This window comes from Tupaia chinensis, unplaced genomic scaffold (genome assembly GCF_000334495.1).
Source record: "Tupaia chinensis unplaced genomic scaffold, TupChi_1.0 Scaffold144276_1, whole genome shotgun sequence".
NCBI lineage: Eukaryota > Metazoa > Chordata > Mammalia > Scandentia > Tupaiidae > Tupaia > Tupaia belangeri.
The window spans coordinates 1,658,902-1,682,129 of NW_006204133.1; the positions used below are offsets into that span (position 1 = coordinate 1,658,902).

The following is a 23,228-nucleotide window of genomic DNA, read 5'->3' on the forward strand; positions in this document are numbered from 1 at the left end:
CATATGCCCCAACATATATATATATACATGTGTGTCTTTGTATCTGGAAGAAAGCAAACTCACAGACACGCTATGTCGCACATAAAATCTTATTCAGGACAAGTTTATTACGCAGAGAATCACTTAAGATACATTAAAGAGAAAAAAGTAAGATATAAAATTACACCAAGTCTTATCAGATAGGATTAAAACACACTGCCAAATACATGTATATGAAAAATAAAAAAATCAAAACTTTAGTTAGTTTTGGATTCCAATTAGTGGTGCTGTGTATGTAACTTCCTCCCACCCCTTTTTAAATTCTTTTTTTCTTCTAACTTAGCAGAGTGACACTATTTTAGTAGTTATATCATCTCACTTAAGACACTCTTCTCATCTAAACTGAGCTGGAGTCAAATAGGGTGACAATTTGTTTTCCCTGAGCACCTGGGACGTGCAAAATCTGAGACCCAGACACAGGTGAGCCGTAAGTGTGTTCTGAGGAAGTAATTCTGGGGCTGAGCCACATCTGTGTGCAGCATTTGCTGTTGTCTGCCATTCTGTGTTGGTGATAACACTATCTGGTGATGTATAAAAGCTTCCATTATGGGGCCGGCAGGTGGCATGGCAGTTAAGGTGTGGAATCCCGTGTAGCTGACTGCGGTTCAAGTCCTGGACTTGGTGGCTTGCTTTCTCACTTTCCCTCTCTTGCTTTCTTTGGTAAGCACATATGCACATGCCCTATAGCAAATTAAAAGTAATAATATATATAATTAAAAGTAATAATATTTATAAATAAATTTTAAAAGTTTCCATTATAACAGCACATGCATCAAACAGCATATCCTTCTACAGCCATAGGAAAAATCTTAAATAATAAAATGGCAATGAAGTATTAACCAAAAAAGATAACCTATAAGTTTTTGCTGCTTCTGAGGATAATATCCTCCAAACCAGAGACTATAGCATGTGGATATTTTTCAAACTTTAAAAATTAATATAGTTTAGACTCTTGATATTTTACTCCTGAATTAAACTGCCCTCAACATCATATTTTCCTGATGACTTGAACACATCACTTTCTCATATAGATAACATAGGCAAAAAGGCAAGACAAATGCAGGTAAAACAAATATAATAGCTAAATGTGAAATTACAGTACAAAAATGTTCAACTTACTGTTCATGGAAATCCAGCATTGGTGGCTCAAATCGTATGGGCCTGCAACTCCCACGGTACAGGGATATACTGTAAGTGAAGGAGACAGCGTCAGCAGCAGGTCTTCAACCTTAACCAGACACTTGGCATATGCCATGAGAAAATGTCTTTAGTTAAAGCAGGGTGTACTATCCTATTAGGAATGTGTGTTACCTTTTTTTTTAAAGAAACCAAAAAATGTTTAAAAATGAAGAAGGCCAGCCTTCTCCCAGTGTGATGGGAATCAGTGGAAGTGTTTATACTGTCCAAAGGTATGCAAAACCAGAAAATGCTGGATACACTTAAAGTTACAATTGATTTCAACATAACTGGTAACAATGTACTTTAATATGTTCACCTGGATTTTTGATATAGGTTTGAATAATAAAAAATACTTAATTCACTACACCTACTTCGTAGACAATATATGAAGACAAAAATTACAATCACATTGTAACTAGAGTGGCAAAGGACTAGAGAAAAATGAATTTGGTATAGATACAATTGAGCACTAAAACATTTACTTACCCTGAGAGTTTGAAACATAATGTTCCGTGATGTCTTGGCCTGAATGTTTAAGTGTCATTTCTAACTATTTCGCTTGACACTAGAATTTCTCAATAAAACATTTCTGAATAACAAATCTGAAACATCATGACCTAACACTGATATGAGGTATAAACTACCTTTGTGGGGGTGGAAGTTCACTTATCTAGCTTATATACTAAGAAAGTCAGAAATTCTGTAAGCTACTACTGTTTCAGAATAGCAGATGGTGATCTTATTATTTTTATTTTAAAAAATGATGTTAGAGTGAAACCTGCTTTGTGAGACTATTTCCATGATCACTGCAATTCGTAACAATAGCAAATGATATAGTAATTTCATTGAGGGGATATATGAAACACATCAGAGATAAGATAGAGTCACAATATGTAGGAATTTGCTTTAATTCAACTCTATAATGATTTAACAGCTGAGTAGAAAAGTAAATGAACTAGAAGTAATAAAGACCAAATTTACCCTGCCAATTTAGAGTATTCTTCTGTATTGCTTGATAATCCCTCTATGTATGTTGAAGAGAAATGATGACAAACATAAAAAAAAGAAACAAACATAAAATCTCAGATTATAGTTGATATAGATTTCAGAGAAAATGGCAGTGAGTGTGTGTGTGTGAGCATGTGTGGTGGGAAGTGTCTGTGCATGTGTGAATGTGAGTGTGAGAGTCTGTCTGTGTGGGCGCCAGGGGGTAGGCAGTCTAGGCTCTCCCGGGAAAGGAGCCATTGCAGCCATCATTTGGGTTCAATGCTTCTCCCTGCACAGGTATAGAGAGCACATTTTGTGAGATTTGCAAAGCCCTCTTCAGGAAGAAGCTGCTGGGAACAACCACTACTGGACACCCAGTACTGGGTAGCTGCTGCTGCCATCTACACTGAACCGGGATAAGCAACCCCACTGCTGGGACTCAGGGTCTAGGGACCACAGTATTTGCTGGGGAAAGGGCTATTGTCTCATAAGCTGCTAGAATTGCAAGAGGGAACAAGACTAAGCAGGCTCCTGTGCAGCCAGGAGTGCCAGCTGGGGGGCAAAGAGAGACAGCCAGACTGGTGCTGACTGCAGAGACCACGGTGGGAACACAACATGGGAGCCTGAGGCTGAGACTCAATAGAAGGAGTGGCGCAAGCACCTGGCCATTGATTCATTTGAGAGGAAGGTAAAGACAGCCAACTAGAAACACCCACCTTTGGGACCAGCAGATAATGTAAAGGTTATGTTGCTGGACTCCCATGTATTCTACTGTAGTTCAAGTTCCAGACCCAGGGATCTAAAACTCAAGCCAGAAGTGTGTGTGTGTATGCCCAAGATCCTGAGAGGAGAACAGAGAAGAGACTGTGGCATGACCGTTCCCACTGGGTGGTGGGTGATTTTTCGCTTTCTAACTCTGTTTCTCCAGTGAACACATGTACCCTATAGCAAAAAATCTCTCAAAAAAAGAGAAACACAGGGACCAGCAGTTAGCGTAATGGCTATGTCGCTGGACTCCCACATAGTTGACCGCGGTTCGCGTCCCGGACCCAGTGGCTTAAAACTCATGCCTGGCGCATGTGCGTGCGTGCCCAAGATCCCGAGGGGAGAATGGAGGAGAAGGGATTGCGGCGTGACCATCCCCCCTGGGGGGTGATTTCTCGCTTTCTGTCTCTGTCTCTCTTTGTCTATCTGGCGAGCGCACGCGCCCTATAGCGAAAACCTCTCAAAAAAAAAAAAAAAAAAGAGAGAGAGAGCGAAACCACCACCCTCCACCCTAGTGTTTTTCTGGGAAGAAAGGCTAATAAATGCCTCAGCTAAGAGAAGGAAGGCGAGACTGATGAAGTAGAAGAAAAAGATGGTAGGAACTTCTGGAACACATAATTTCTACTTGGGAATATAAAGAGCAGTCAACTGTCTGAAGCTGATGAGACTCAAGGGCTTCCCCCACTATATCCTCTCCAGGGGAGAAAATGAGAGAAACTATACTCTCAAACTCTGAACCCCAGGCCCCACTATAGATTCAAGCACTCACCACCCACAGAGCACTGAAACTAGCATAGAACTAACACACACCTTAAGAAAGTGCAAGAGGGAACAGCTTCAGAAAAAATATCAGATCTCCCTCCTCATCTCCACCCAAGGAGCAAGAGCTTTGAGTGGTCCTGTGAGCCAACCAGCAGGTGGAGCTCTATTTACAATCAATATTTTACAGCCTGATGGGAGTAAAGGACTCAAAAGAGAGCACCCCTATCCCTACAGAGAGGGAGAAATTTGGTCACTACCCCCTGACTACCAGCAAGTAACAGAAACGTCACCAAAATTTTTCAGAATATTTATCATAACGAAACTCAACGAGGTCTAACAGAAAACAATCAATTCTAGTGGATGAGAAAATCATACCATGACATGAAGGAGGAATTCTATTAAGAGATGGATATTCTAAAAAGCAATCAAACAGAACTGGAAATGAGAGATACAATACCAAACGCCAAATTACTCTTGAAGTATTAAAAAATTATACCACATAGAAGGAGGAATCTCTGACCTTGAAAACAAAACCCCTAATTGAGTCCAAGCAGCCAAAGAGAATGAAACCATGATCATTAAACATGAGGACAAACATATAAGAAATTTTAGACACCACTAATTAATTAGACAAATATTCACAGAATGTATATTCCAGAAGGCAGAGATAGGTAAAGGTATAACAAACCTCTTTGATGAAATACTATCTGGAAACTTTCCCAATCTAGAGAGACATACAGGTATCTGATGATCCAGGAAATATAAAGAGTACTAGAAAGACAAAAAAAGAAGATCCTCTCCAAGGTACATCATAGCAAAACTGGCGAAATCAAAGACAATATTCTAAAAAAGGTGAAAGAAATGACACTTTACTCATAAAGGATACCCCATCAGACGTTAGACCTCTCAACAGAAACTATGCAGGCAAGGAAGGGAAGAGAAGACATATTTAAAATTCTAAAGAAAAAATAAATGTAGCCAAGAATATGTATTTGGCAAGATTATCCTTCACATGGGAAGGAAAAATAAAAAAACTCCCAGATAAACAAAAACTGTAAGAATTCACCAATACTAGATCTGCTCTTTAAGAAATACTTAAGGGAATACTACATCAAGAAAATGAAATATGAAAACAAAACAACTAATAAAATGACTAACAAAATGGCAAAGACAAATATGCATATATTGATAATAATGCTGAATACTAATAGATTAAATTCCCCAATTAAAAGACACAGATTGGCCTAATGAATTAGAAAACAAAACCAAAAAACAGGGGCCTCCTTAGACTGCTTACAAGAAACATACCTCATTTGAAAAGACATAAAATGACTGAAAATGAAGGGTGGAAAAATTCATTTCATAAAAACAGAAATCACAGAAAGACTAGAGTTATGATACTGATATCAGATAAAATCAACTAATCATTGGTTTTCTTGAAACCAATGATAACAAACATACAACTCTCCAAAATCTTTTGGACACAGTAAAAGCAGTCCTAGGAGGGAAGTTGGTGAAATTAGTGCTCACAAGTAAAATTAAAAGAAAGATGGCAAATAAATAACATGATAACACATTTAAAGGAACCAGAAAAGGACATAGAAAATCCCCCCCAATTTTTAAAAACTTAGATCACAAATAAATGAAATAGAAAAGAACGAAACATTTAGAAAAATCAATAAAATGGGGTCAGCAGGTGGCATGGTGGTTAAGGGTGCTGAACTCCCACATGGCTGACTGTGGTTTGAGTCCTGGACCTGGCAGCTTGCTTTCTTGCTTTCTCTCTCTCTCCCCACCACCCCCTTAACCCCGTCAAATGGAAATAAATAAAGTTAAATAAAATAATTCTTTTTTCTTTTTTTTGGAGAGGTTTTCGCTATAGGGCGCGTGCGCTTGCCAGACAGACAGAGAGAGACATAGAGACAGAAAGCGAGAAATCACCCCCCGGGGGGATGGTCACGCCGCAATCCCTTCTCCTCCATTCTCCTCTCGGGATCTTGGGCACGCACGCACACGCGCCCGGCGTGAGATTTAAGCCACCGGGTCCGAGACGCGAACCGCGGTCGACTACGTGGGAGTCCAGCGACATAGCCATTACGCTAACTGCTGGTTCCCAATAAAATAATTCTTTAAAAAAAATCAACAAAACAAAAAACTGGCTATTTGCAAAGACTGAAAAACTGACAAAACCATTAGTTAGACTAACCGAGAAAAACAGAGAAAGGAACCAGATAAATGTAATCTGTAACGAAATAGGCAATATTACATCAAATATCACAAAAGTACAAAAGATTGTGAAAAAAATACTACAAGTGACTATATACCAACAAATTAGAAAACAAAGACAAGATGGACAAATTTCTGCATACATATGATATACCTATCATAGAATGAACCAGGAAGAAAGAGAAAGCCCAATAACAAGAAAGGAGATTGAATCAGTAATATACAGTCTCCTGACAAGTAAAAGACCAAGTCCTGATGGCTTTACTTCTGAATTCTACAAAACTTAAAAAATAAAAGTAATCACAATTCTCAAACAATTTTTTAAGATCCAAATGGAAGGAACTCTTCTAAACTCATTCAGTAATGCCTCCATCTCCTTGATAATGAAAGTAGACAAGGGTATAATGACAACAGAAAAAAAATAGCGGACCAATATCCCTGATGAGTACAGATGCAAAAATTCTCACAAAATACTAGCAAATCAAATCCAACAGCATATTAAAAAGATTATACACGAGGACCAAGTATGCTTTATCTCAGAAATGCAAAGATGGTTCCAACATATGCATAGCAATAAAAGTAACACATCACATTAACAGAAAAAAAGATAAAAACCATATGATCACATCAACTGATGCAGAAAAAGCATCTGATAAAATACAACATCCCTTCATGATTAAGACTCTCAACCAAATACTTAAAGATGGCACACTTCTCAACACACTAAAAGACACATGTGACCCATCCACAGTTAATATCATATTGAACGAAGAAAAGCTAAAAGCTTCCCCACTAAAAACTGGAACAAGATAAGGTTGTCCACTTTCTCCACTCTTTTTTAGCATAGTACTGGAAGTCATAGCCAACATAATCAGACTAGAGAGTAAATTTAAAAACATTCAATTAGGAATGGAAGACGTGACGTTGTCCCTATTAGCAGATGACATAATTATATGCAAAGAAAACTCAGACAAATCTATTAAAACACTTTTGGAAGTGATAAATGGATTCAGTAAAATTGCAAGATATAAAGTCACACACAAAAATCTGTAGTGTTTATGTATACCAACAATGAAAAGACTGAGGCAGAGCTGAAGAAATCCCATATACAACAGCCATAAAAAAAAGAAAATATTGGGACCAGCAGACAGCATGGTGATTAAGGCACTGGGATCCCACATGGTCAACTGCATGGTTTGAGTCTTGGACCAGGCGGCTTAAAAATCATGCCGGCTGCATGTGCATGAGTGGAGGAAAATGGAGGAGAAAGGATTGTGGCATAGCCATCACTCTGGGGAATGATTTCTCACTTTCTCTTTTTCTGTCTCTCTCCAGCGAGTGCATGTGCCCTATAGCAAAAACATAAGATAAATAAAATAAAAATACTTAGGAATAAACCTAACCAAATAGGTAAAAAGATTCTATAAGAAAAACTATGAGAAACTTAAAAGACAAACTGAGTATGATACCAACAAATTGTATCAAATGAACAAGAACCTCTTGTTCTTGGATTAGGAGAATCTATATATGCAAAATGTCAATTCTACCCAAATTAATTTACAAATTAAATGTCATGCTGATCAAATTAACAGTGGGATTCTTCACATAAACAGAAAAATCAATCATAAAATTTGTCTGGGATCATAAAAGACCCTGTATCATGAAGGTGATACTGTACAAAAAGAATAAAGTATGAGCTATCTCACTACCAGACCTCAAAATCCATTATAGAGCAGGACCAGCAGACAGTATGATTGTTATGTCACTGGACTCCCACATAGTTGACCACGGTTTGAGTCCCAGACCCTGGTTACTTAAAACTCATGCCAGGTGTGTGTGCCCAAAAACTCCAAGAGAAGAATGGAGAAGGGATTAATGGCATGGCCATCTCCCCGGCAAGTGATTTCTCACTTTTTGTCTCTGTCTCTCCAGCAAGCACACGTACCCTAGAGCAAAAATCTCTCTCTCTCAAAAAATACACACACACACACACACACACGTGTGCGCACGCACACACACATATATATAATAAAGCTGTGATAATCAAAACAGCATGATACTGGCACAAAAACAGACACCAAGACCAAGGGAACAGAATAGAGAATCCTGAAATAAATCCCTAAACCTACAGCTAATTGATTTTTTAAAACTAATTAGTTTGACTAGAGAAAAAGAGGAGGGAGAGTGAGAAAGCATGCAGTCAGGTTGAGGGCTCAAACCGTGGTTGGCCATCTGGGAATCCAGCACCTAAACCACTATACTACCTGCCAGCCCCAAACTAATTAATTTTTGACAAAGGCACAAGACAATCCAATGGAGAAAAGAAAATCTGTTCAGCACATGGTGCTGGAAGAACTCACATCCACCTGTAGAAAAAAATAAACTAGACACATATTTCTCACTTTTAACAAAAATCAACTCAAAACAGATCAAAGATCTAAATGTAAACTCAAACTATAAAACTACTTGTAGAAAAAAACAGAGGAAAATGAAGACAATGAATTAGGGAAACGTTTCTTAAATAAGACTCCTAAAGTATATGCAACAATTCCAAAAATAGGTAAATGGGATTACATTAGGCTAAGATGCTTCTGCACAGCAAAGGAAACAATAAATACAATGAAGAGACAACCCACACAGAATGGGAGGAAATATTTGTCAACTACAGTTCAAAACTCAAGGGATTGAGTCCAGCGCCTTAACAACCAAGCCACCTGCCTGTCCCAAAAGTTCTATTTTTTTAAAGTTTATTTATTTCATGGGGCTGGCAGGTGGCGTGCTGGTTAAGGGTGCTGGACTCCCACATGGCTGACTGTGGTTTGAGTCCTGGACCTGGCATCTTGCTTTCTCACTTTCTCTCTCTCTCACTCTGTCCCTCTGTAGTCAAATTAAGAAATATAAATAAATAAAGTTAAATAAAATAATTCTTTTTTTAAAAAAAAAGTTTATTTATTTCATGAGAGTAAGTAACAAGATAAAGAGGAAGAAACAAAAACAGAAGGGAGAGCATCCTCAACAGGGTTCCATGCCAAATACCCCTCATTCCAGGTCCTCCCAGCCAGCCAAGATCAGGGATGCAAGTAAACACTTGGACTGCACAGTCAACCAGGAAACCAAATCCACTATCTTCCATGTGGATTCAGTATTACTTGAGGAAGCTTGTCTTATTATTGAGTTCTAAGAGTTTTCTGTACATTCCAGATGTACATCCTTTGTTGGATAAACACATTCCCAATATTTTATCCCTGTCCTTGGCTTGCCTTTTTTTTTTTTTTTTTGCCTTTTTCTATTTTAATGGTTTCTTTTTTGAAGAGTGTAAGTTGTTAATTATGAGGAAGCCCAATCTATGATTTTTTTTTTAATTGCTAGAAGGTACATGTGTTCATCAGAGTGTGTGTGTGAGAGAGAGAAAGGGAGAGAGAGAGAGAAAAAAAAATAAAGCACCTCTCTAATGGGTATGAACAAGCCATAATTTTTCCTTCATTTCTTCTTTCCATCAAGATGTACACATTCACACACATGTATGTTATGTTCTTCAAGCCACAAGAGCTGGGATTTGAGCCATGGTCAGCCATATAGAATCAGACTCCTTTAGTCAGTGCACTATGGGACTGGCCTATGTGATTTTTTTTTTTTCTTTTAATGGTATGTGCTTTTGGTGTCTCAGGAAAAGTTTGCCAGAAGTGCAAATATTACTAAACACTGTTTTTTAGCTTAGAAGCTTTATACCCTCAGCATTTACATACAGATCAACTTATTGTCCATTTTAAGTTAATTTTGCTACATGGTCCAAGTTAAGGACAAAAGTTCGTTATTTTGTTTTCTATGTAGGTTTGAACCATTGAGTTACCTTGGCACATTCTGTCTCAAAGTTTTTAACTAGGTCTTCAAACCAGATCATTAAGTCCTCCAAATTTAGTTCTTTTCAAGCGTTGTTTAAGCTATTCTAGGTGTTTAACATTTCCACATAATTTTGAAATAAGCCTGTCAACTTCTATATAATTGTGCGTTGGAATTTTAATTGGAATTACACTTAATCTAAACTCCATTTGGGGAGAATTAACATTTTAACAATTTTCCAATCTGTGAACTCAGAGTATTTCTTAATATTTCTAAGACTCCTTAATTATTCTAAAGTTATAGTTTTTGGTATATAATTCTCAAAAATTTTTTGTTAAATATATCAGTGTGTAATGTTTTTGATACTATCGTAAATGGCATTTTTTTATAACATGTTATTTCTGTATTTAGTATAAAGTAATTGAAGTTGGGTTTTGTTTTGTTTTTAAAGAGAGATTTCTGCTATATATATGGAGTGTGTGCTCACTGGAGAGACAGAAAGTGAGAAATCACTCTCCAGGGAGCATGGCAACACCGCAATTCCTTTTCCTCCATTCTCCTCTTGGGATTTTGGGTACATATGCATGCATACCCTGTATAAGTTTCAAACCGCCAGGTCTGGGACTTGAACCACGATTGGCCATGTGGGAGTCTAGTGATGTGACCATTACACCATCTGCTGGTCTCTTAAATTATTTCTATTGACTATATACCCTGCAATCTTGATAAATTCACTTACTAGTTTTCATAGCTTCTTAGTATGTTCATTTTTTATATATAAAATCACATTGTCACCAAAATCCTTTTCTTCATCCTTTCCTATCTGATGCTTCTTATATCTGTTCTTTGCTTTAATGTAATGACTAGCATATTCAGCACAATATTCAATAGAAGTGCTTAAAATGGACGTCCTTATTAACACTTTTCTAATCTTAGAAACCATTTAATCTTTCACCTTCAAATATCATTGATTTTTTTTTTTAACAGATTGTAAAAGTTCTTTTCTATTCCTAGTTTGGTGAGCATTTTTTAAAAAATATTTTATTTAATTTTACTTATTGTTATTTTTTAATTTGACCAGAGAAAGAGAAAGAAGGAAAGTGAGACAGCAAATCGCCAGGTCTAGGACTCGAACCACGGTAGCTATGTGGATGTCCAGCGCCTTAACCACCATTGCCACCTGCTGGCTTCATTGGTGAGCATTTTAAATCATGAATAGATAATTCATTTTGTTGAATGCCTTTTCTACATCTATCCAAATAACTATTTTTTCCCTTTAATTTTGTTAATAAGAAAAAGCATATTGGTTGATACTCAAAAGTCAATCAATATTGCATTCCTGAGAGGGTTTGAAGTAAGACTGGAATTTCTCAGTTAGGTATCTGAGAGAATTTGCCAGTTAAAGCATACTGAGGTACAGTTTTCTTTGCGGAAATGTTTTAAACTATGACTCCTATGTCTTTAATAGACACAGGAAAGTTCATATTGTAAAACTCTCCTTTGGTTACTTTTGATTAATTTGCATCTTTCAAAGAATCTGTTTAGTTCCCCTAAGTTGTCAGACTTATTACAGAATAAAATGATTCATCATTTCCCTTATTCTTCTTTCTTTTTTCTTTTTTTTAGAGAGGTTTTTGCGATAGGGCACATGTGCTCGCCAGACAGAGAGACAGAAAGCGAGAAATCACCCCCCACGAGGGATGGCTACGCTGCAATCCCTTCTCCTCCATTCTCCTCTCGGGATCTTGGGCACGCACGCACATGTGCCTGGAGTAAGTTTAAGCCACCAGTCCGGGACTTGAACCGCGGTCAACTACATGGGAGAGTCCAGCGATAGTCATTACACCATCTGCTGGTCCCATCCCTTATTATTCTTTTAATGTCTATAAGATCTGTAGTGACTAACAGTCCCTTGTTGATTACTGATTTCATTTTTTTCCCCTCCATTTTCTTACCAACGTAGCCAGGAGTGTATCAATTTTTTTATGCTTTTCAAACAATTTTTGTTTATAGCAATATTCTAGTTTTTGTATTTTCTATTTAATTGACTTAGAATATAATCTTTATTTTTTTTCCTACTTAATTTAAGTTGATGTTCTTTTTTTATCTTAAGATATTAGATCATCAGGAAAGTCATGACATATTTTTCTGTGCAAAAACCTGTCATGACTTTCCCGATGACCCAACAGAAATATATACCATTGATTTCAATCTTTTTCTTCTTGTCTGATATAGGCTTTTGAAGCTATAAATTTTTGTCTAAGTACTGCGTTAGCTAAATTCCCGAAGACTTGATTCGTGGTTCTGTGGACTGAACTATGTGCCCTTCCCTCCCCCGCCATTCGCAATTAAAGCCCTAATTCCCAACATGACTGTACTGCCCCAGGGTCTATAAGGAAGTAATTAAAGCTAAGTGAGTTCCTAAGGGGCAGGGCCCTTATTTTATAGACCACTGGAATTTGAAATAAAGTATTTTGAAGATGTGTACTTACACTACAGGGGTTTGTGGGGGGAAAGAACCCTACACTACACTCTATTAGGTCTGTTTTTCATGGTGGTATGGATTAACAACTCTGAAACTACTTTGTCCCTACTCTAAGACTTGAGTAAATCACATGCTGTGGATGACTGGAGCCAGATTTTTTTATTGTTGGAGAATAGACAGAAGAAAGGAAGGACAGGTGGAGCACTGTAGTTCTGTATAGAATGGAGAGCTCAGTGACGACTTACGGTTCTTAATACCCATGTAGAAATAGGGGTATTTGTACATATACAAAAAGATGTTTTTCCTTTTGTTTCACTAAGACTACCTTGGGACAATGACACTTCACTAGCAATTAAATCCCAGTGTACACATGGCACACGTCAGTTTCTAAATATCATCTCCCATTAAAATGAAGCAGGAATCTTTGGAAAAATGAATTGTTCTAGGGCTGAGGCAGGAAAACTACAAGATAAGCCTGTGAGAACCTTTCATGCCAGAAGTGCTCAAAGAATCTAAGGATACGTAAAAAAATTACCCAGCACATGTGAGTTTTGACAACAGTGTAAATGATGTTCACCATCACAACTGGATAAACTGAACTTTGGTATTTACCTCACATCTTCCATAAAAACCAACTAATAAACACAGAAAATACAATGGAATTAAAAAAAAATCACCACAGTAATTACTGTTCCAGACTAGAATTACCAGTGGATAATAAAACTTGCACAAACTAGTGGTTCATGGAAAAGTTTTATTTTCTTTGTTTCAAAGTGCTTCTTTCTTTGGAAGGTACTTTTATGATAAAGTAAATGTTAAAAAAAAGAGGAATCTGGGCCAAGGGAATATGAGAATGTTTTTTTTCATCTTTTCTTCAAAATTTAATTATTTTAAAACAAAAGATAAAAGATATTAAATATAAATTTTAAAATAAAGTATATTTCATGTGGACAATATATGCGTAGATCCTGCTTTTTAAACACAATGAATGTTAAATTCATCAGATAGATAAACTATATATATATGAATAGTTGGGTTCACGTCTACCATGTTGCAATTTATTTATTTATTTATTTTTCATTTGCTGTATTTATTTGACAGCATAAAGTAGGAGATGCGTTCTTGACAGGATCTTGTCACACCACGATCTCCAGCTCTCCAGCTCCTTAGGATCCTGGGAACGCATGTCTGGTATGTTTTTAGGCAGACCCAGGAATCTGAACCCTTGGTCCACCATATGGCTTCCAGTCTTGCAGGGCAGTTAGTTATATTACTACTGCACTCACAGTGGCTTGGCCTGCCATTTTCTTTTAAGTTTATTTATTTCTTCCATGAGAGACAGATACGGCCACCCTAAAGGATTGATTTGAACCAGGACCTTCTCACGTGGCTTCAGCAGCACAGGGTGTGCATTACTGCTGCCCTACCATGGCTGGCCTTCCCAAGTGCTTTTCATTCCTTTAGTCCTGTTTTTCTGCCTTCTTTTAGATCAATTGCGTATTCTTCTAGTATCTCATTTTACCTCCATGACTGGTTTATTAACTATCTCTTTCTTAAGTTGTGCACACTGAGCACATGTGCATGTGTGCCCCAAATCCCAAGAGGAGACTGGAAGAGATGGCATTGTGGTGTGGTCATTCCCCCCCTGTGGGGGGCAAGGGGATGTGATTTCTTGCTTTCTCTCTCTCTGTCTCTCTGGTGAGCACACATGCCCTATTGCAAAACAATCCAAAAACCAAAAAACTCTAACCAAAAAAATAAATAAATAAAATAAAATAAAATAAAACATAGTTTAATGTTTCCTCTAAGGTTTATTTTATCTTAGTAGCAGTTTAAATTCAAATATTATTTTACATATAAGAACCTTACAACCCAATTCCTCTATTACTTTCTGTCCTTTGTGTTACTATTGCTATGCATGTAATGAACATGTTATGAAGTCTGTAAAACATACTTTTTTCCCCTAAAAGTTTGTTTCTTTAGAAAGTCAGAGTGAGAGAAAGACAAGGAGGGTATGAGATGGTGTGGGGGGAGGGAGGGAGACAAGTACTCTCAACAGAGTCTCACACTGTGATGCCCCTGCTCCTAAGCCTTTCTAACTAGTCAGGATCATATCCACGTTTGTACCCAGTGTGCACATGTCAACCTGGCAACCAAGCCCTGATCTTCCATATGGCTTCCAGCAGTGCAGGAGGTAGGGCTACTGCTGTGTCATTGCAACTGGGCCTATTTTTGTTCTTAAAAAGCAATTACAGGGACCAGCAGATGGTGTGGCAGTTTTATGTCTCTGGACTACCACATGGCCTACTATGGTTTGAGTTTCAGACCTGGTGACTTCAAAATCACTCTGGGCATGTGTGTATGTATATCCAAGGTCCTGGGAGGAGAATGGAGAAGGGACTGCAGCATGGCTATACCTCCTGGGGGGTAATTTCTCACTTTTCCTCTCACTGTCTCTCTCCAGTGAGTTCATGCATCCTATGTGAGGGGAAAAAGGGGAATGGCAGAAACTTACCTGTTTTTAAGTCCACCAGGGCCTGATACTATTTAAGATAATTTTCCCAGATTATCTAACTCAATTCTTACATAACCAGAAGTCTATTAATTCTTATGTCAATGTTACAGATAATAATACTGGTCTTGCCCTGCCATTTTCTTTTAAGTTTATTTATTTCTTCCATGAGAGACAGATACGGCCACCCTAAAGGATTGATTTGAACCAGGACCTTCTCACGTGGCTTCAGCAGCACAGGGTGTGCATTACTGCTGCCCTACCATGGCTGGCCTTCCCAAGTGCTTTTCATTCCTTTAGTCCTGTTTTTCTGCCTTCTTTTAGATCAATTGCGTATTCTTCTAGTATCTCATTTTACCTCCATGACTGGTTTATTAACTATCTCTTTCTTAAGTTGTGCACACTGAGCACATGTGCATGTGTGCCCCAAATCCCAAGAGGAGACTGGAAGAGATGGCATTGTGGTGTGGTCATTCCCCCCCTGTGGGGGGCAAGGGGATGTGATTTCTTGCTTTCTCTCTCTCTGTCTCTCTGGTGAGCACACATGCCCTATTGCAAAACAATCCAAAAACCAAAAAACTCTAACCAAAAAAATAAATAAATAAAATAAAATAAAATAAAACATAGTTTAATGTTTCCTCTAAGGTTTATTTTATCTTAGTAGCAGTTTAAATTCAAATATTATTTTACATATAAGAACCTTACAACCCAATTCCTCTATTACTTTCTGTCCTTTGTGTTACTATTGCTATGCATGTAATGAACATGTTATGAAGTCTGTAAAACATACTTTTTTCCCCTAAAAGTTTGTTTCTTTAGAAAGTCAGAGTGAGAGAAAGACAAGGAGGGTATGAGATGGTGTGGGGGGAGGGAGGGAGACAAGTACTCTCAACAGAGTCTCACACTGTGATGCCCCTGCTCCTAAGCCTTTCTAACTAGTCAGGATCATATCCACGTTTGTACCCAGTGTGCACATGTCAACCTGGCAACCAAGCCCTGATCTTCCATATGGCTTCCAGCAGTGCAGGAGGTAGGGCTACTGCTGTGTCATTGCAACTGGGCCTATTTTTGTTCTTAAAAAGCAATTACAGGGACCAGCAGATGGTGTGGCAGTTTTATGTCTCTGGACTACCACATGGCCTACTATGGTTTGAGTTTCAGACCTGGTGACTTCAAAATCACTCTGGGCATGTGTGTATGTATATCCAAGGTCCTGGGAGGAGAATGGAGAAGGGACTGCAGCATGGCTATACCTCCTGGGGGGTAATTTCTCACTTTTCCTCTGTCTCTCTGGCTAGTGCATGCACCCTAATACAAACCCTAATACAAACCCTAAACCTTTAAAAAAAAAAAAAAAAAGAAACAAACAAAAATTAATGTTAACATTTTTTACAAACTTCTTTTGTATTTATCCACATATTTTTATCACTTTGGTGACTTACTGTTTTGTAAGATCTGTGTTTTCATCTGGATTAGTTTAACTACCTTCTGCCTTTAACATTTCTTAAAGTACCAGTCTTCTAGCTATAAATTTTTCAGCCTTATTTGGCAATGTCTTCATTTTTGAAGAAAATTTCTGTTGGACATGACATTCTAGGTTGGCTATTACTTTTTCCTTTTGGTATTTTAAAGATGTCACTTACTGGTTTTTGGTTTGTATCTGTCTCTGATGAAGAACCAGCAGTCATTCATATCTTGTATACCACTATGTATAATTTCCCTCCCTGACTGCTTTTCTATTTATTACTGCTTTCAGCAATTTGAGTATTATACGGTTTGGTGTGGTTGTGGTTTTCTTTGTGTTACTCTAGCTTCAAGTCTGCTGATTTTCTATGACAGTCACCTGTCCCACCTCCCCCCTACACCACCCTCCATACCACCCTCTCCCGCCAGTTTCTGGAACTTGATTACACATGTTGCTTGCGTGCTCTTGTACCAGCGGTCACCAAGGTCTTTTTTTCTCCCTGTGCTTCAGTCTAGTTTAATTCTGTCACTATGTCTTCAAATCCACTGTGATTTTCTTATGTAATCCTACATAGTAAAATTTTCATTTCGGAAACTGTATTTTTCAACTCTAGAAGTTTTATTTTTTTAAAATATTGTACATTCCCCCTCTTTTTGTTTATGCCTTTCTTTAAAGTACCGAACATATATAAGTAGATATATTAAATTCCCTGTGGGAAAGAACCACCGTCTAGCTACCACCAGCAACTCAAGATAAGCCTTTGTGCCACAGAGCCTGTGGAGAATGAGATCTGCCAGTGTTCTCTGGCTGCCAAACCCAGCTGGAATAGCTTTCACCTCACGGAGGTGAAGGACAGGGGCACTCCCACTGAGCTGCTGACAGCTCCTCGGCAAAGCAGAGCTGTGCACGTGGGAGGGGTGACGGCGAGGTGCAGTGCCTGGTGTGAATGCTTACTTCCCACTGCTCTTACCCAGTTTATGCAGCTTCTGTGAGATGAATGTTTCCTGGTTCATCACAAGTCCTTTGAATAGTATCCAGAGACTCTAAGACTGACTGTCTACAAATTTTGACCAGTTTAATAGAAGCCTCTTGGTGGGGAGTGGTTCCCATCTTACACCATCATTTCAGAATTCTCAACTTTGTCACACTCATTTTTTAAGAAATAGTTTTTGCTATAGGACAAATGTGCTCACCAGAGAGATACAGAGACAGAGATAGAAAGTGAGAAATTACCCCCTAGGGGAAATGGCCTTGCTGTAATCCCTTCTCCTCCACTCTCCTCTCGGGATTTGGGGCACACACGTACACCCTCACAGCATGAGTTTCAAGCTAGTGGATCCAGGACTCAAACCGCTGTCAACTACATGGGAGTCCAGGAATGCAAACCATTATGCCACCTGCTGGTCCCATGCCACATTCAGGTGAGAGTAGTTACTTTTGAAAATAAGGATTATTATTTTACTTAAAAGAGTCTAATACAAAGCAAACCGTTTCTTTAAACTTGCTGTTGATAAGCTACATATTTATTATCAGCTTCCTGTATTCCTCAAGATTTATGCAAAGTAGAGCCCTTCATTTTGCATAGTCACTTCACATGCAGCTAAAGCCTCCACAGTGAGAAAATAAATCAAAGTATAAACACAAACGTAATCTTAAAAGAAACAAACAAAAAACTTAGGCAGATTCCCTTTAGTTTTTTCTGCAGAATTTAAAATAGATATTGGTCAAACTAACTGTTACCAGATTTTATCTGCAATTAATACTACCAAGTTTTGTATCCAGCCACCCTCTGGATGCTTATAGTTAACGGTAGGCAACAAAAATGGTTGTATTCAACCACTGCCCATCTAGTATTTAAGCAGTTTTAAAATATGTCCACAGATTCTCTGATATACCTCTCTTCATATGACTTACTTATTAGTAGGACATGGTAGGAAGTGATGGTGTATGTCTTCTAAGACTCGGTTACAAAAGGCTTTGTAACCTCTTCCTTGTTTTATGCCACTAAATTCTGGGCAGTCTATTAGGTATAGATAACAGATAAGCAGAACATGAGATGAGAGGACAAGTAGGTATTAATGGAAACTCTTCCTTATACTAGGAAAATACTGAAGGTCCAGATTTTGTTCATGGATGAATAACATCACCTTCCTAAATGTAGACTGACATAATTCCAGAGCTAATTCACCACATACCAGAACAGAAGATTACAGAAGGTGTGCAAGATGATAGATCATATGCTTTTCTTTTTCTCTCCACTATTTTGCCTCTAGATGTCCCACAGAGTTCTGGAGTTCTTAGATGGTCCAGTTAAGAAGGCAAGTGGATAGATTTGTAGTGGTCAGGAGACAACTCATCCCAGTACCAAAAATATGTCAGGAGAGTTCACAGATGGGACAAGTCACAATAGGGTAAATAACACTAGAAGGATGGATAGAGCAATGGGAAGAAAAGAGGTGTTACTGCAGATAGGAGAGAGTAGACAGAACAAAACGGTGACTAGTGAATATTGAAGAATTTTCATTATTACAAAGAAGTTTTAATTGTCCTACTTAATCTGAGTGTGACACTTCTCTTTCAAATTCAAATTCTTTGTTGATGCAGTGTGCATTTTGCTGTACCTTCACAGCTGTATTTTGTTTATTCTGGGTTTTTGCCATAGGGCGCATGCCCTTTCTGAAGAGAGAAGGAAAGTGAGCGATCACACCTCCAGGGAGGATGGCCATACATTAATCCCTTCTCCACAATTCACCTCTCAGGATTTGGGGCACACACACAAATGCACGCAGCATGATTTTCAAGCTAATGGGTCTAGTGCTAGAACCAGGCAGCCACCATGTGGGAAGCTAGTACCTTAACCACCACGCCACCCGCTGTACTTTAAAACTCCAGGTTCCTGAAGAGGAAATGCTTTCCTTTTCTTGCTAAAGACAAATAGGAACTGGAGTGAGGACAGCAAGGACACCCTGTGCTGCTACCCTGTTTTGGTAGTTAAGTGCATGATTTCACTAAATACTTTATTGATAATTTTTTTTCTTTCTTTTGGAGAGGTTTTTGCTATAGGGCGCGTGCGCTCACTAGACAGACAGAGAGAGACAGAGAGATAGAAAGCGAGAAATCACCCCCCAGGGGGGATGGCCACGCCACAATCCCTTCTCCTCCCTTCTCCTCCCGGGATCTTGAGCACGCACGCACACGTGCCCGGCGTGAGTTTTAAGCCACCGGGTCCGTGATGCGAACCGCGGTCGACTACATGGGAGTCCAGAGACATAGCCATTACGCTAACTGCTGGTCCCACTTTATTGATAGTTTTTAAAGATAAAGTTGCTTTGTTCACATTCCAGGAATATAAATACACTGACAAAATCAAATACATTCCTGGGACCAGCAGTTAGCATAATGGCTATGTCGCTGGACTCCCACGTAGTCGACTGCGGTTCGTGTCCCGGACCCGGTGGCTTAAACTCACGCCGGGTGCGTGTGCGTGCGTGCCCAAGATCCCAAGAGGAGAATGGAGGAGAAGGGATTGTGGCGTGGCCATCCCCTCTGGGGGGTGATTTCTCACTTTCTGTCTCTCTGTCTCTCTCTCTGTCTGGTGAGCGCACGCGCCCTAGAGCAAAAACCTCTCCAAAAAAAAAAAAAATCAAATACATTCCTAGCTACACTACAAAATAATCGAATCTGTGAAACAGGCTCCTTATCTGAGAACTCCACGGGTTCCACAGCCAGCACTCCAAACATTATTGGAGGGCAGATGCTTACTAGAACAGACACTGGGGCTCGGCCTGTTGTTTCTGGAGAATAGGAATTGCAACTGCACCATTCTGCTGAGGCTCGTAAGCTAAGCTCCTTTAAATCTATGGTTTATAGAGGAGTGATGAGGAAAAGCTGTGGATGACCATTAAACAGATGCTGGGGTGGACCAGTCATCTAACTGAAATAAAAACTCTCACTCCCTTTAGGTACAAAGAGTAAGCTATCACTGAATATGGAAAGGGAATTAAGACCAGCATCTTTGAGAGATGTAAGAAAGCACCATAAGACCAAAGAATTTGGAGGTAGGAGAAGGCATATTCAAAGTCATGTGTACAAATGTATTTTCCTAACATCGGAGGTAAAACCACCTTCCTGTTATCACAAGAAAGCTCTATTTAAAAGGGAGTCATAGGTCTGGTTTCACAGCTCTGAGTTCCTCCTCTAGGAGCCTGCACACAGAACCTTATAATTGAGGCCAACAACGGTCAGTCCATGAAACAGCCAAAGCAGAAATCACTAAGGAACTACAAAGCAGATCCTCTGACAAAGCAAGGGGAGTCTCAGTTCCCAGTAAAAGTTCTTCATATATGACAGAGGGAGGCATACTACACAATTATATCGTATATAAACTGAGACCTAAATCTGATTTTCCATGCACAATACTTGGAAGTACGTGATATAGTAGGATTTATAATGTGCTATTCTCTTCATTAAGATAGTAGGGAGAAAGAAAAGGGGAAAACTGAAGGAATCCCCCAGGAAGAACTTGAAGTATGTTAGTATCTTACTAAATACATAAGCCTTACCTTTTCTGTTGATATGAACTGAGCCCAAGTGTTGTCTCGGTCTGTAAAAGGAAAAAAAAAAAGTGGTGAAAATACTGAAAGCATGTCTTCATACTACCAACAGGCAAATGGGGTATCCAAAATACCTTATTGTAGTTCCATCTTTGATCACTTGGATTTCTGGGTTAAACATGACGCCCAAATCATATGAAATGACTTGTCACATGATGTAATTCAAATGACAGAATAATATGAATAAAATTTTTAACCCATGTGGAAGTCATACGAAGCCATGTGATCAATTCCTAAAAGTTTGCCAAACCAATACATCCTGTGAGAAGCGTCCCCTGTACATCACTTCGTGAGCTGGCGTGTGCCTGTCACCACTCCTCTCTTACCACTTAGCCAGGTGCTAGCGTGTGCTGGCTCCTGCCACCGTGGAGCTCAAGGATCAGCAGGAGTGGGGGAAGATAGTCACTTAGAAACTAAATAAATATGCATTTACACACTGAAAAAGGATAATGGAAATTTTGACAATGTGCTATGAAAAAGATATATAATGGTTCATACTAAGTAGGTCATCAGAGAAGACCTGTCTAAAGAAGTAACATTTACACTAAAACCTGAAGGATGTAAAGAAAGAGCTGTGTAGAAGTGAGGTGAGAAGAGGAAAGAGCACGTGCAAAGGCCCTGAACGTTCAAGAAACAAATGGGCTAGAACTGAGAAGGGGAAAGCAGTAGAAAATAAGGCTGGAGGGCAGAGTACACTGTGCCACAGTAAGAGGTCTGAACTGTGGTGGGCTCTACGGGCAGCACAAATTATCAACAAGAAAACAACTGTGAGCCCAGAAAATACACCATTTTTCCTCAACTCTTCTCTCTCACAACACAGATCACTATGATCCCAAAATACACAGGGTTTTCTCCCCACCAGTAAACAAGAAATTCTGCAGTGAAAACCAGCTGGGCATCCTCTAATCCAATTTAATTTTGACTATCTACCTGGAGACAGTGTTTGATCCCACAGGTTGAGGACTCAGTCCTCGAGACTGTCCTCCACTTCAGTTACCAGTTCCAAGCCCAGGTCTTTAAAATTTCTAACCAATCGGTTACAAACTAGGATTCTTACAACCTTTTCCCCTCCTTGGGGTTGATTAATTTGTCACAGTGCCTCAGAGACTTCAGGTATACACGTACAGTTACCACTTTACTACAAAGGATATCTGAAAGGATACAGATGAAGAGATGATGCACATGGGAAGGGGCATGGGGCTCCTATGTCTTCTCAGGGTATAACACCATCCAGGAACCTCAATGTTCAGCTACCTGGAAGTTCTCCAAATGCTGTCCTTTTGGATTTTTATGGAGACTTCACTGCATAGGCAATGATAATAGATTTGGCAGAAAAACAAGGCATGTATATTAAAATTCTTGAAGCGTCTATGACGTTGGGGTAGGTGAAAAGAGGGACTATCTTTTACCTTTATCTTTCTGATAAAACTGTTTAGAAGCTGCCTCAAGAACCAAGGATAAAAGCCAGTTACTTATGAGATAGGAACCATGGATGAAAACTACAACATGTCCTGGGACCAGCAGTTAGTGTAATGGCTATGTCACTGGACTCCTATGTAGTCGACCACGGTTCAAGTCCTGGACCCGGTGGCTTAAAATTCACACCGGGTGCATGTGTGTACATGCCCAAGATCCCAAGAGGAGAATGGAGGAGAAGGGATTGCAGCATGGCCATCCACCCAGGGGGTGATTTCTCACTTTCTGTCTCTGTCTCTGTCTGTCTGGCGAGCACACGCACCCTATGGCAAAAACCTCTCAAAAAAAAAAAAAAACTGCAACATGTCCTAACAGCAAAATAGGAGACTATATTTGCAATCTTGGAATAGACAAAAAATTCATGAACAGAATAATACTAGCCATAAAGAAAAAATGGATAGACTGGATTTCATCAAAATTAAAAACATTTGCTCACCAAAAGACTCTAACAAAAATGAAAAGGCAAACAACATACTGAGAGAAAATATTTGGCAATCACATTTCTGATGAAGGACTTATATGGGGAATATATTTTTAAAAGACAAGAAACTGAATAATAAGAAAACAACCGATATTTTTAAATGGACAACTATATAAACATTAACTAAGCACATAAGAAGGATGCTCTTCATAATTTATTAAGTAAAAGCAAAATTACAATGAGATACTGGGACCAGCAGATGGCATAATGATTACGTCACTGGATGTAGTGATCAACCATGGTTCGAGTCCTGAATCCAGTGGCTTAAAACTTACACTGGGCATGTGTGCATGTGTGCCCAAAAATCCCAAGAAGAGAATGAAGAAGAAGGGATTGCAGCATGGCCATGTCCTGGGGGGATGGGGTGATTTCTTGCTTTCTGTCTCTGTCTCTCTGTT

General features: G+C 38.9%; 1 protein-coding gene across 1 annotated transcript in view; it reads right to left on the bottom strand.

The window, feature by feature from the left end:
* TMEM131 (transmembrane protein 131) overlaps positions 1–23,228 on the bottom strand; it is a gene marked incomplete at both ends in the record, with an annotated part of 163,962 nt that overhangs the window by 127,017 nt on the left and 13,717 nt on the right. Inside the window, 2 exon segments of the mRNA XM_027767558.1 lie at positions 1,159–1,227; positions 20,823–20,863. Of these exon segments, the coding sequence (XP_027623359.1) occupies positions 1,159–1,227; positions 20,823–20,863 (110 nt within the window).